The sequence below is a fragment of the Nomia melanderi genome, chromosome 4 (assembly GCF_051020985.1).
Source record: "Nomia melanderi isolate GNS246 chromosome 4, iyNomMela1, whole genome shotgun sequence".
In the NCBI taxonomy this organism is placed as follows: Eukaryota; Metazoa; Arthropoda; class Insecta; order Hymenoptera; family Halictidae; genus Nomia; species Nomia melanderi.
The window spans coordinates 12,854,358-12,869,018 of NC_135002.1; the positions used below are offsets into that span (position 1 = coordinate 12,854,358).

The 14,661-nt window shown below is 29.7% G+C and overlaps 2 protein-coding genes and 1 long non-coding RNA gene across 8 annotated transcripts in view; 2 read left to right on the forward strand and 1 right to left on the reverse strand.

Moving 5' to 3' along the window:
• Positions 1-537: 537 nt before the first annotated feature.
• Positions 538-2,290, forward strand: LOC116425512 (uncharacterized). Its single transcript, XR_004234696.2, has 3 exons — positions 538-553; positions 624-742; positions 2,090-2,290. It is a non-coding gene; the product is annotated as an uncharacterized LOC116425512 (long non-coding RNA).
• LOC116425510 (uncharacterized) lies at positions 2,153-7,033 on the forward strand. 3 transcript variants are annotated; one of them, XM_031973348.2, is made up of 5 exons: positions 2,287-2,601; positions 2,834-2,875; positions 3,948-4,026; positions 4,111-4,345; positions 4,571-7,030. In XM_031973348.2, exons 1-5 carry the CDS (start codon positions 2,287-2,289, stop codon positions 5,001-5,003), a joined length of 1,104 nt encoding a protein of 367 aa, XP_031829208.1. In that variant the 3' UTR covers positions 5,004-7,030. The 3 variants fall into 3 exon arrangements, with proteins under 3 accessions (XP_031829209.1, XP_031829210.1, XP_031829208.1); XM_031973349.2 differs by lacking the exon at positions 2,834-2,875 and having other exon boundaries at positions 2,153-2,601; positions 4,571-7,033; XM_031973350.2 differs by lacking the exon at positions 2,834-2,875 and having other exon boundaries at positions 2,153-2,601; positions 3,954-4,026; positions 4,571-7,032.
• A 2,335-nt stretch (positions 7,034-9,368) lies between these two features.
• Sk2 (Sphingosine kinase 2) overlaps positions 9,369-14,661 on the reverse strand; it is a 30,008-nt gene continuing 24,715 nt past the window's right edge. For all 4 annotated transcript variants that reach the window (XM_031973345.2, XM_076366998.1, XM_076366996.1 and 1 more), the window contains exons 3-7: positions 13,822-14,190; positions 12,009-12,256; positions 11,346-11,441; positions 10,469-10,608; positions 9,369-9,807 (exon numbers count right to left, since the gene is read on the reverse strand). In XM_031973345.2, coding sequence (XP_031829205.1) covers positions 9,619-9,807; positions 10,469-10,608; positions 11,346-11,441; positions 12,009-12,256; positions 13,822-14,190 — 1,042 coding nt within the window. In that variant the 3' untranslated portion in view covers positions 9,369-9,618. The remainder of the gene's footprint in view (positions 9,808-10,468; positions 10,609-11,345; positions 11,442-12,008; positions 12,257-13,821; positions 14,191-14,661) is intronic.

Genomic DNA, 14,661 nt, shown 5'->3' on the forward strand with positions numbered 1-14,661 from the left:
TTAGTATTTTACGAATTTATTTTATATAGTACGTATGTTGGCATTTTAAAATATTTGTTACACTTCCAATACACATACTACTTTACAAGAACTAGAATTGACATGCATTGTTAATATCATAAGCATTATAGATAGTATAGTGTATGTACGTATATTAGAACACTTATCAGTAACATTTTGACCAAAGTTTGAGTGAAGCATATTATTTTGTGCCAAGAAAGTACCGTTACCTATAACATTAATAATAAAATTGGGTTTTTAGTAAATATAAATTATAAAGGATTAATTTTATCAAAAGTAAGGAAAAATTAAAGCATACATTAGGATTTTATGTGAGTCTCAAATGTCATTTATTGCTGATACCTTCGAACAGCGACAACTGTTCTCCGACCGATTTTATAACCGGCTATAAAAAGCAGGTATCGCCCGTAAGCTGTTGCTGAGGAACGTTGTTAGCAACTCGGAAACGCGCAAAGTAAACAGCACGTAATACCTGGGGCAAGCAGGTAACACTTTCGTAGGGCCCCCAGCGAAGCTATTCATGAAGTTCGTTGTAAGTACTTTACACTAACCGTACCGGTCAAATGACCGGATTAAAAATTCTGCGTTTTCTTTCGTTTAAGGGCTAACGCCACTCTAGAGGTTGAAAAATAAGATGATTTCCAGGAATTTTTAAAATAAAAACCATGCAAAGTATAGAATCAAGAATAAAAAAAGCTTTATTGCATATATTTTCGGGAAGGTTTGTGAATTTTTTTAAACATTTTGTGAATCAGCGTAACGGAAAAATATATAAAAAGTATGTGCAGAGAACACTGTAGCGCGATTCTACACTTCTGGATCGGCGATAATTTGATAAAAACAGTCCGTACAAAATTGACCTTGACCTTGAATTTCAAGATCAATTTTTTATTGCAATGTATTCTACTCACTACGAGGAAAATAGTCTCAAAGGAACTAGGGGTTGAAACTCAACCGTTTTCTTGAACAAAAACATTAAAATTCAATAAATTCTAGAGATCATTTTATGCAAAATTCTTTATCCTCTACTATTTAGTTTACCCTTCACAATCACAATATCCCACTACCCGGATGTTTTGAAAACAGAAGATAGAAATCAGCATTATAGTAAATATATATTATTTTCAGATCTTGCGTGTATAAATAGTATCAATAATATATCAATAATACTATTAAAAAATCAATATACTGTATTGATTTTTTCAATAAAATATTAAGTAATATTCAAGTTTTTGGTCATTTTTATATATTTTGATATTGTTTTAAATTTTATTTTAAAAATACTTTCTTACAAAAATTGGAGTGTACCATATGTGGCACTGAACGTGTTGATAAAATATTTACGTTCCTTCGAATGGACATCTGTATATTTTACACATTTCCCGAAATTTATTGTGCAGTTGAAGCTTAATTCGGTACATCATATATCGTAGACAATCTGTTATATGGACATGATATATTTTTACTTCTTTTTTTATATCGGTAAACAATAGCTTCTTATTCAATTTATGACTTTCATAAGATTTTAATCATAAAGAGCGAGATCACAGTTTTCCCGATTTTGATTATTACTTTTGATAGATTAAATTCATTCAAATGTCAGAGTACTGCTATGCTTGGTAACCGTTTATCTGATTGTTCTACATTGTGTAATATTCACTTATATAATTACAAGTGAACAGTATTAAAATTATTCTCCTTTTTCTTCAACTGTGTTTGAACTTCTATTAACCATTGTTCTAAGTTATTGGATTCTTTCGTAAAGAATAAAGAATTTTGTATATAAGCAATACTGTACTGATCGTCATTTAAAATTTCAATATTTTTGATTCTAATTCCTATCGCTTATAAATGATATGAGCTACAGCGCTGCCATGCAAAACCAGTTTAAGTTGATATGACAGGGCGTGACACGAATATGATAAAGGGGTCGTGGGACTCCCAAATATACCAAAGAAATAATTTCCATGTATTTAATATATTAAGTAAATAGCTATCATATAGTTATTCATAAGTTAGAAGAGTATAATCTACTTACTATTGTAAAAGATAACAATATATTTATCAGGTTAGTACAAAGAATGTCCACAGAGGGCTACATGCTTTTGTTACGAATTAAAAGAGTACAAACTGTAAGCAGTGTTCACACTCATAGTTTCCCAACTCTTAGTCAGAAATGGACACAGTGATCCAGTGGTAGTTCACTGCAGATTCAGTTAGTGAAGTGCTGTGCTGCGGTAACGTTGTGGAACATTTTAATTTATAATGACATCCGTGGATTCTGGTGTTGAAATGGGCAACGATTCGAACGATAGTTCGATCGCACAACATGAAACTCTATCGTCGAACCAAGTTAGTACTATCAACTCAACTATGACAACAACAACAACAACCATGACGACGACAGCAACTAGCTATGAAAATGGAACAGATATTTTTTTTATTGAAGAAGTGGGAAAACCAATTGGTTTGCCATCGACGATTTCATTTTTGCCTATGATTAAAAACTACACAGAGGGTAGAATTAATGAAATTTCGATGCCGACGAGTAGCGTAAGACCACTTGTATTCTCTCCCAGTGTAAGTATATTTTTTTAAATATATTCTTTCTAAAACATATATCTTTATTGTTTATTATCACTAACAGTATCCGTTGCTTTAAATTAGTTTATAATATTAATAAAGAAATTGTAACTTATCAAGAGATAACTATTTCCAAACTTTTAAAAATTCTTTAGAGATTTAATTATTTAAAGAATAATTAAACATTATTGTTAAAATTGTAATACTATCATGTTTTCATTTAACATAGAAAAGGAGGATGAGTGTTTCTGCATCTGAGTTATATTATCGGGTAAGAAAAATGCTTTTATTCTATGTTTTTAAAACCATTATTAGATATTTTTTATACCTTATCCTTTTATACCTTTATATAATATTTTCATCATTTATTTTTATCTTAAACAGAACTATTAAACTTTAAAAAAAATAGAACTACAAGATAAGTAGGTAATATTGTATACAAAGTTGCTTAAGGAGACATTACATTTTGGCCCCAGTATAGACTACAATTGTTTTGTTCGAGCAAAAATTCACAAAATAGTGGACCTCCATTGGTTTCAAAAATAACATTTTCTTTGTAAAAGAAACATTAAAACTTGAGGAAAAAATTAATCAGTCTTATTTATTCTAGTCTATACTGGGGCTATTGTTGTGTAAAAGAACATATTAAAATTTCAGACTGATTTAGAGAATTAAATGGGTTTTAAGTTATCATGCACGCCAATTACAAAAACATTGTTTTGAGAAAAACACTTACAGAGTTTTGACAAACAAATTTTCACATATAAAATCTATTTATGTTCAATCAGCTATGCCTGCTTCATATAAAATTCTTTTCAACTCATATGCCTCGTTCTCAAAAATTCTTTTTTCTCTTCTTAAATTCATTTAATTAATAATTAATAAATTAATTTAACACGGTCGGAAGGTAAGCCGGTATGCAGTGTGGTCGATTTATCCTGCCTTACACTTGCTGCTATAATCGTCTATAACTTTGAAAGTATTTCGAATTTTCCTTTAAAATCTTCAGAGAATATTATTAAAATATGATACTTTCCCATAGGATACTTTCTAAAAAGTTAGTTTTTCCAAACCAAGAAAGTGTAATGCCCCCTTAATTTCTTTGACTAGCAAAAATGAATAAATTTAAATGTAATAGTCCTATTTTCTTTTATTAACAACAACTATTTAATCTATTAGATTAGTATACAATGCAGAAATTTATTTTGTTAATTTCATAAAAATTTGTAAAGTCTGTTTTCTCTGTCTTATGAGTTCTATATTAAATTAAACATTACATTATATCCCAATAGAAGATGTGTGTTAGTATGTATATAATTTAATACATTATTATACTTTTATAGTTACAGGGTTTAGAATTGCAGCTACCATGCCTGTACCCTGCGGATAGATTATCAGAATACTCAGATGTATTAAAATACAGTATGTAATTCTAAATTATATGTAATCTTAATCTGATTAATAACTGTATTAATATTATTGATGTATTTCTCTTTCCTTTTTAAGAATCTAATTGTCATGGAAAAATTAAATCATTGTGCGCATCACGAAATCGTCATATGTCTGGCACATATGCTTTTGATAAGGGTTCAGATGTTTATTGTAAACTAATGAAATCTAAAATGCGAAGTGCAGCTGCTACAAATAATACCTCCTTGATGAAAAGATTATTAAGCACTGGAGTTTCACCTAATATTCATGACGGGACAGGACGAACTGCTTTACATGTTGCTTCTGGATAGTAAGTCAAATGCATTACAATAATTGAAATATTTTATTCTTCATATTTGATGTCACAACAATCATATATATTATAAATTATTTTATTTCAAAGTTAATTGTTCAATATTTTTATGATGTATTTGAAACATCACATTCGTAATGTTTGAAAAATATGATGTTCTCTTTATTTATTTATGATAAGTGTTGATACAATATACATAATAATATGTTTTTATTTCAACAGTGGCTATACAGAAATGGTACAGTTATTATTAGAGTATGGTGCAGATCCGAATCAACGCGATTGTGTAGGTAACACTCCATTACACTTAGCTTCTCTTGCTCATCAAATATCAGTGGTAACACTTCTTTTGAAAGCAGAAGCAAAAATTATATCACGAAATAAGGATGGTTATAATCCATTGCAATTAGCGCAGTCGCATTTAAAATTATTTCAAAATTGTAAGGAAGAGGATATGCAAAGAGTAAAACAAGAGATCCATGATACAGTTAATATGTTATTAACGTATCTACAAAAACAGAAGAGTTCTCATGAAACAGTAGAAGCCTTAAGTACTTTTTATTCACGTCTATCTTTATCTAACACAGCTAATCAAGTTCAAGATGATGTGAAAGATCTATTGGCTAATTTAGATGCTCTTAATATAACAAGTTAATTTTTTCAATTATCATATTGCCAGTTTTACTGACAAATTAAACAAAACACGGAATCAAAGAAGAGATCATCATATATACTACACTCTCAAAGAGTAACTCCATTATTATAAAGTAAGAAATTGTTTTTTCAGATATTTACTGAGTTATTCGAAAGTTCTCTTCTAATTTATATTCGCGAGTTGAGCAGCATAAAAATTTTGATCTATGAGATGTTAGAATTATAGTTAAGTCCCTTTTATAAGTGTTAGGATTGACATATTGAAATACTGTGAATGCAGAAGTATGTAAATTTAATTTTATTATTGAGAAACTGTGGACTTATTCATCATCCATAGTATTATGACGAAAAACATTTTCTGTACCTATTATCAAACCATTTTCTTTACTAAACAATTCATTGATTTTTCATTGCTGTTAATACTATACGCTCAAATTGCTAAATTCAAGAGTTTTAATTGGTCTTGAAAATATATATTTTAAACATAACACTCCTATGAGTTACAAAAGGTTTCCATTTTAGGATAAGGATAAATTCGATACTAAAGTATTTATAACAAAATTGAATTCACACAGTTTCAAAAAAATTATATAAGTATCTTTATATTGTACAATATAATCAGCATTTGAAGTTAGTTTGTATTTGCTAACAAAAATACAAATTATATTGAATTTATAGGATTCAACGTAATTTTATAAAATATTTTTTTCGTGTTTAAATATTTATAAAACGAGATTTTGTGCTAGACATTTGTATTTCAGTTTGTTTTGTAGCATCACTTTTTATTAAAATTGATAAAAAAGTATATGAGTTTTACACTATATTTATTGAATTCATATTCATACAGTCAATGTGATTGTATGAAGATATTTCTAAAAGAGATAAGTGTTACACATTTATTTTCATAGACGTTAACGGTGTGTAAACAAGATAGCATACACATATATTCATCTATTTTTATTCCTACATACTCATGTATTTACTTTTTTAATTACCTAGTGTTCATTATTACATATGTAACTTTTGTCAGACATATTAATTATTCTATGTTTGAAACATTATCATTATTGTATCAACATACATATTTCTCACTCTAATTGCAGTCATGATGCGAACGTCAGATAAATATATAAAAAGTTGTATAACTTTTAATATAACTAAGTGTTACAGATTTTTTTTGTCCGAGTGTTCTATTTGAAAGTATAAAATTGAAGTTGTAAACATTTACCTCACCAAACATGTTTTCTGCTGTATAGTGTATTATTAAAGGTACGGGCAAGATGAAGAACGTGATGTGTTAGACTTTACCAACAATTTAATCGAAGATTTGTATTATGATTAAAATAAACTTTTACATCAACAATCCAACAGAAATTAATGTAAACTGTCTAACATTTGGAGCGATAGAGTTTTTTTAGTACAGGTTTGCAAATGAAAAATTTTAGATACAATATAACATTTTTGTTATATCAATATATGATTCAAGTTCACAATACTTTTAATAACAGATAAGAAATATAAGCTATACCAGCTAATATTCATAAACAGTTTCTCCGTACATAAACGGGGTTATGTAAATAACTTCTGTAATTACTTTATACTTTCTGTACATAAATAATTTTTTGTTAGCAGTACTTACAGAACTTTAAATGAAGTATCTTCTTTGATAGGAACTCACAAATATATGTACATACATGTATCTTCATTATAAGCTACAAAGTAAATGTATCAAAAGGTATCATTGATTTTATATACTGTGATATTTTTTAAATCTCCTTTAATTTCTTGTTACTATATATTTAACATAACCATATGCCATAGTGCATAAGTTATTATTAGATTACAGATGTCAATATATTTATGGCATCCACAACTTTCTAAAACTTGCTATAACAATATGTTTCATAAACCTCAATTGAGTTTTAATATTTGAAACATGAGCAAACACTTCATAAAATGAGGAATTTTGTAGAGTATAAATTAATTTACAAAAATCAGTACCTATATAAACATCTGTAGTCTAATCATTATAGGATAGACGATTTAATTATTACTCTAACTTGTGTTTGAAACAAAGAAAATGTGTTTGAAATAAAGAATTATACTACTTTTCTTGTACTGTATCTTAATAATAAATAAATTGTAAATTGAAATATTTATTCTATTACATTTTTCTTACGGTTTATACCCAGGGTGGAACATGTAAAGGAGAATAGTTCAATATTTACATTTTGTTAAATAAAAAGACAATTTTAAGGTAAGCTAATTAGAATCGTATATTTGTAACACCCATGAATTTATTTTCTTATTTTCTGCAACAAGACAAAACAAAAATTTGTTTTTCTCTTTAAATAGTTCAAATTTACCTTAAACAGGTTTCTTATGCATTCATAAATAGTAAAAACATGTAGGTATTCTCATTTTCATGCTTCATTCTGTATATATTTAAGTAAAACACCTTTAGAAACTTCAATAAGTGAAACTTTAGTATTTTTTCATGTACCACTATACAAGAAAGTATTTAGTAAACTCATTATACAGATTAATTGTAACTGGAACATACAAACGGACGAATTTCTGTTAGTAAAACGTGACTTTCTTATCTAGTTTTACATTACGTTTATAACTGAACAGAAACGGAATAATTTTCAGATACTTTTTAGGAATTATGGAATAATTTATTTACACTATGAATTATTGAATTTATTATCACTCATAGCTATTATTCTGTTTAATAACTTTTATTAAAGTCAACATTAACGGAGAAATCATTCTCAAAAACATCAACGATTATTTCCGCTAAAAAATGCGGAATAACAGAAGTACATATATATATGTATATATATCTATATATATATATATATACACACACACCTGAGTTTTAAGGACGATAAATAAGTTTCACCTCAAGTAGCGACATAGCACATTCCAAAAAAGTGTACTATTAAATATTTTTCTTTTAATTAAATAATTCTATTTTACAATGCCGTAAATTAAATACCTTTACATCACATAAATTCATACATAGATAAAATTTACAATATTTCTTATTAACAATCCAATTTGGTTTTTTATATCTATGAAATCAGATTTAGTAGTCGCATCTTCTGTGATTGTCCGAGAATACTAAATCAAGTTATTTAATAATTTTTTCAGTACTTCATAAGACAAAAAATATTTTTATCTGTTTATGTTTTAAGGAAATAGTAATAATTCATAAATTATTTTGTTTAGTATAATACAAAAGGTATTGTAACAGTACTTACGAATAATTTATTGAAAGTATAATCATTTAAGAATGAAAATTTACATTTGAAATACAGCTCTAAACATAAAATTTGGCATGAAAAAAATAATTAAAAAATCATGTTACTAATTATATACTAATTCTTATACAACTCTTGGCACGTGTGTACACGTTAAACAAAAATATTTATCAAATTATGTTTATATGTTCATGAAATAGGGAACACAGGAAAATGCTCCTTTTCTCAATATCAAAGTGCTATTCAATAACAATATAAGATAACTTTATAATTATCTTATCATAATATATATTATTTTAATATTTTTTCTAATACAATATCAAATAGTTCTCTTGTGTTTCATAATTATTTTATTTACAAATATTGTTTACGTAATATCTATGCGCTCATAATTGGGTATGACACCTTCAACATGACCCATGCTACTTTAATAATTGTGATATGTTTTTACATCAGATAATGTAGTTAATGGTATTCTAAAAAAATACTTCAAATATGAGCATAAGACAAGAAGCTAGTAATTCTAACTTGTACCGACAGACTGACTTTTTCATTATACTATTGCTGTAAAATCAATACTGTATCGCTGACATTGGACCAGGTAATAATATACCTTTCTAGTCCATAAAATGCATTTAAGCTACAAAATCAGTATATTTGCGCAGAGTAAATTCTGTATAGAATTCTTCTGTCTCATATATTTCGTCCTTGTGCTGTGCTAATATTGGAAGCCATGATGTGTTAATTATACAATTATATTAGAAATACAATCTATAACACAATCTATATCTCTAACACGCAAAAATATAAAAAATGTGAAATTACCAATTTGACAAAGTTCCAATGACCCTTTTCGTTATTTAATAAAGAAGAATATGTGCAAGCTGATATTTGTGGTGTAAGATTAACAATAGCACTTGATAACTAGCTTAAAGCCTAGGCAACATTTTAACTATTGTGCGTCGTAGGTGAAATAGTTCAAAAGGAATGTCTTAAGCTAACAAATGGAATAGAATTTTTACTAGTTAACGAGCACTATTGATAATATTATATAAATATTAAAATTCCATAAAATAACCATTAAATTTATACAAACTATGTTGCATTGATTCCATCAAATTAAAAATACATTGAATACATTGTATGGAATGATTTATGTTATATTGACAGTCTATAATATACATCTATCGTCACTTTAGATTAAAGTACCAATCCCGAATGTATTATATATTAATATATTAATACAGTATTGTCGCCTGGACCATACTACCATGTAATTGAACTTAAAGTTCTAGGATTGTACCATTTGATTCCATTGCTAGTTGCTTAAATAGTTGACTGTCATTTATATCAGGGAGACATTACCGACGCTAAAGACGGAAATATCTCTGCTTGCAAAGGTCCATAGTCTACTCTTTCTCCGTCCACAGTTATGTGACCATTTACGTCTTCTTCTGGTTCTATTCGAAATGCCTTTACGGGTATCATGTCGATGCCAGAACGTGTTAGATGGGTACCACTACTTAAACCCAACAGGAACTAATAGGCATAACAAGTACTTTTTAGGAAAGTGTAATTACAATTATAAGAAATTTGCTTTAGTTCTACTTTAACTCTTTCACAGTCCATTGAAATCAAGATATTCTGTTAACAGATTACATTTTTATAATACTATATGACAATTTTGTGATTACATATTAACCAAAACCAAAGAAATATCACGAGACTATAGATCTTATGTATGTGTATCACTCAATTTTATGTAAGATCTGCAGTCTATATATCACTGTTGATTGATTGCTATCAACTTCACCATTGATATTTGATAAGTAAGGGAAGTATAAAGAAAATAAAATAGTTAATTTGGAGCAATACCGTAATCTTTCAGAAACCTCACTTGTATAATGTTTTTGCAAAGTTTTGCCTAATAGACTGTGAAAGTGTTAAACTATTTACAGTAGCTAAACTACAATACTCGTCCTTTATAATATATAATATTCAAACTACGTTTCTGCTTCCAATTCATTTTACTTCTATTTAGATACTACGCTAAAAGAGTCTATATTAATAATCAAATGATTTTTTAAATTGTTCAATTCATTATTATTAAACTGTAGTATAATTCTCCGTGATTAACAGAACAGTCGCGTTGGAAATAAATTACGGAGCCGGAAATATTGTATTTAACTAGACTATTTACCTGAAGTAAATTGACTCGTGTAATACCGGCTTTAACTATTATGAGCCAAATAATACCATCCGCCAATTTGGCACGAGGTGCAAAGAAATAATCCTGACCCAAGTGTGACTGATACGCCGCATGGACCATAACAAACTCTCCTGAAACACATAATACAAACAACTCTTAATTGCTACTTACTTATATCCAATGGGCGATAATATTAAATTACATTTTAAACTAATTGATCATTGTTAAATTTTTTAAATTGTTTTTGTATCTTCCTCTTTATTTGAATTCTCCTGATACAGTTTTACAATGTCAAAAAGAGTATATTTCATGTCCTAATATGGGTCATGGTAAGCAAAGCTAGTATCAATGTCCTTGGCGTTTTGCGGGGTTCTTAGCACGAAACAAATGCAGCTATGATACCGTATCTATAATAAGATCGCGGACGGATAAAGGTGTTGAATATGTAACAGTGTGCAAGACATACTTACGTATACAAGTACACATACTTTAAGAAAAGATAAACTATTGCACATCTCCTGTTTTTATAATGTCTGTTAGAAATTCTTTCGTGATAATCCTGTATTTCAAATAGAACAAGCAATTTCTCCCACTTCAAACTTAAATATAAAATAAAACAAGAAAACCATTTAAAACAAGTAAAGATGCTCCATTTTATCAATTTTGTTTTATTTCTTTTTCTTTCTTTTAGTAAAAAAAGTAGTATTATACTGCCATACCTTTAGTATTTAATTGCTTCACTATTGTGTAGTTAGTTATACACATTTAACTGCACTCTATTGTATCAACAATCGTATATTTAAATTTCCGTCTAAGTATTTGATGAGTTTATAAACAAAATCACTTTATTAAGAATTCAATTTTTTACCTTGAACTTGCGTCCAGGAACTTGATACTTCTGAAGTTAACGCAGGCAACCTCGACGACGGACCGTACATAACTTGATTGATGTTGTTCTCTGCATCTTATTTACATAAAAATTATTCTTTTAATTATTGTATTATTTGTGTGTTGTATTGAATTTTTACATTTCTATTTCTATTCTATTTATTCTTCAAACCTTTCATAATTGAACTTCTAGTGTAATTCTAAACAAGATATACAGTATCAATAAACCTCCTAATAAACTTCTTATTTACTTATTATAGTATAACTATAATATACACGCATATATAAATATAATTATAATATAATTAGTTAATTACACTATAATTTATGATTTATTAACTTTTTTTTATTTGTTTGATACGATGAATACATCGATATCGTTTTCTTCTTGTTATATAAACTCTACTGTATAAACAATTTAATGGATAATCAACAGATGTTGTATATGAGTATTTCGACTGATTATGAGGACACGTGTTCTAGTATTCGTATCGGGTGGTGTCATTATGGAACACACCGTATAAAAGATTGGCAAACAAGCTTTATAAAGTAAGTTAGCTAAGATAGATAGGTTTCTTCATAGGAAGAGAACTTCAATTTGTCGGGATGGAGATTCTAACTGGATGAAAAGTTAGAAACCTACCCACTTCCCCGTTGTCTGGCTCGACGACACTATGATAACTAGAAATTGAAGCTGTACTAAAGTAAGTTGACCTCGCTGAGGTCGCCGAATAAAAGCTATCTAGCCTGTGCCGTCTCTCCGTTTCCGTTTCGAGCGTGATACTTTCGCTTATTATATCGCTATCTTCACAGCTATCGAAATCGTCTATGATAGCCGGGTCTTCGTCGAGGGCGTCGTGGAAGCTTTTCGATTCGCTGATCTTGCTACACCTAAACAGAAAACGCAACTTCAGTTATTTATTTTCTTGTTTCATCATTTTATTTATCTTGTAACGAATTGAAGAAATAGTCAATATTTTCCCTAGATTCCTTTCCTTTCGATCGAACAATAAATAATTTGGACTATTTCTAATAACAAATAAAAGTGATTTGCATTATGAATATTACGAAAATTGTAGTAATTATTTCGTTGTTACGCCGATTATTGATAGCGTGACCAAGAAATAAGGTGTTTTCTATGACAAAGAAAATCCAATGTTACCAACGATTACGAAATTATTATAAGCCGTCATATATATGATTTTGTTACATGCTAATACTTAGTCGAGGAAAACGTTATTTGAAGCAGTCTTAACACGCAAATCGTGCCCGGATTTCAGAATTTCCATTCATAAAAGTGTAATTAACCCTCACCTGAGGATACAGGGTCATTTTTACTCAACTGTTTTCATAGCAAATGAACGAATCGCGTGGACGTATCGATAAAGCTGTTTTTTCTTTCACGTGACAACCGGAATTATAACTTATAATATCGATGAACGTGTACAGAATATTTTGAATGAAAATTTCCGACGTGACCCGGCATTTGCACGCCGCGTTGTCCGAGGATAGACACGCTAACTACCACGGGTGGAATCGATGACCAGTGATACTAGACTCTTCAAATAAAATTATTCCAAACTGTAACGGAACCGGGAAGATATTAACTGAATGCGTGCATAGAATACACGTCGAAAACTGGTAAAGAATTTCTAAAAAAAAAAATTGAACCCGAAGAAAAGTATGAAACAAAATTTCATTTAAGTATAAATAAGTAGTATTTTGTAAGTATCTTTCAGTATTTTTAAATATGTTTTACGTATTAATAAGAATCAGCCTTATATTTTCTATACAACACAAAATCTGATTAAGAAGATATTATTATCAACTCATAAACTTCACCAGTTAGAAGATTTTATCATCTTCATTCATTCTGGTTTTACACTTAGCACTTTATCTACCGCAGACCTATTTAATTGGCTTATCGATTTCAAATATTCAACAATCGATAAACTAGTAAAATTACGTTGATTTAGAACAAAAGAAATCGTAACGACATTACGAGATTCTCTTATATCTTGACTTTAAAGTTACAAAGTTTTGCAAATGAAAACATATACTCCAAAGCGGTAAGGAAAACCATATTAGTCGTTAGTGAGCGGTTACCTGGATCAGAAGCGGTAGATAAACTGTTGATAACTTAAGTTTTCGGTATCTTATGAACGAGCGTAGAATGTAAAATACCTAATTCTGCGTCATCGTCTGCGAACGCGTATACCAATCGCCGTACAAAGTTTTTATGGGATATCGTTAACACTAAAACTACAGAGCAATTAGAGTGACGTATTTCAGACTTTTAATCAAAATTAGAAGAATACGTTTCTTAAGATTTGAAAGGTCTCCTAGGCTTGTATCTGTGCAAATACATAAATTTAATTGAAAATCTTTCGCAAGAACAGCTTTACAATTTAAATAGTTGCAAAATAAAGATTCCGAAGTTGGTTTTGGAAGTTTACCTATCCAAATCATCGCCGTAGCTCCTCGAGTGCGATATCTGAGTTTCCTTCACGTATTCGTTGTAGGCCTTGCCGTTGCCCAAACTATCGGCGGACGGCACTTTATCGCAGGGCAAGTAAGACACTTTGCCCCTATACGTTCTTAATCCTATCAGGCGAGCCACGCTCCAAACGGTGAATCTTTGGCCACCGATCGCGCGGAGCCTTTCACTTTCAATGTCAATGTCGGCGAGCAGGCCCCAGCCGACGGACAAAAATGAGAAGAGGATCTGATTCCTGGTTTCAACGCGCACCAGGTCCATCTGGGCTCTTTTGTACTTCACCACGGACAGCGCGCTGATCAGAAGAGGATTGTAATCGTACGGTTCCCTGAAACAGCATGAAAATATCAACGTTTCTTTGTATTTTATTTATTGCAGTATAATCCCGGGGGAGATGGATCTATAGTTTCTTTGAAACGCATTTAAATGGAAACTAAAAGAGTTAGGACGCCAGATTTAACTTCTAAGCAAAGTTTAGTCATTTTTGTTGCGGCACAGAGTTTACAGTCCGGAAAGTCAAGCAAATTTGTAGACATTAAAGTGGAAGCTAAGAAATTTCCTTTGATTTCTACTAGTAAAAAGATTATTCCCAAATTACTTCATGACAGCTGTGTCAATTACGATTTGTAATAACGCTTATAAGCCGTGTACCGCCAGGACTGTCTGTCCGCGCGGTCAGCGTAACCTGAGAAATCCAAAAAATTATGGTAAGCATCACTTTACTTAACAGCCAGGTTTTAAAGGAATTTTTCCACGCCAAAACAAAACAGCAATTAGAAACAATTGTAACGAACGTAGC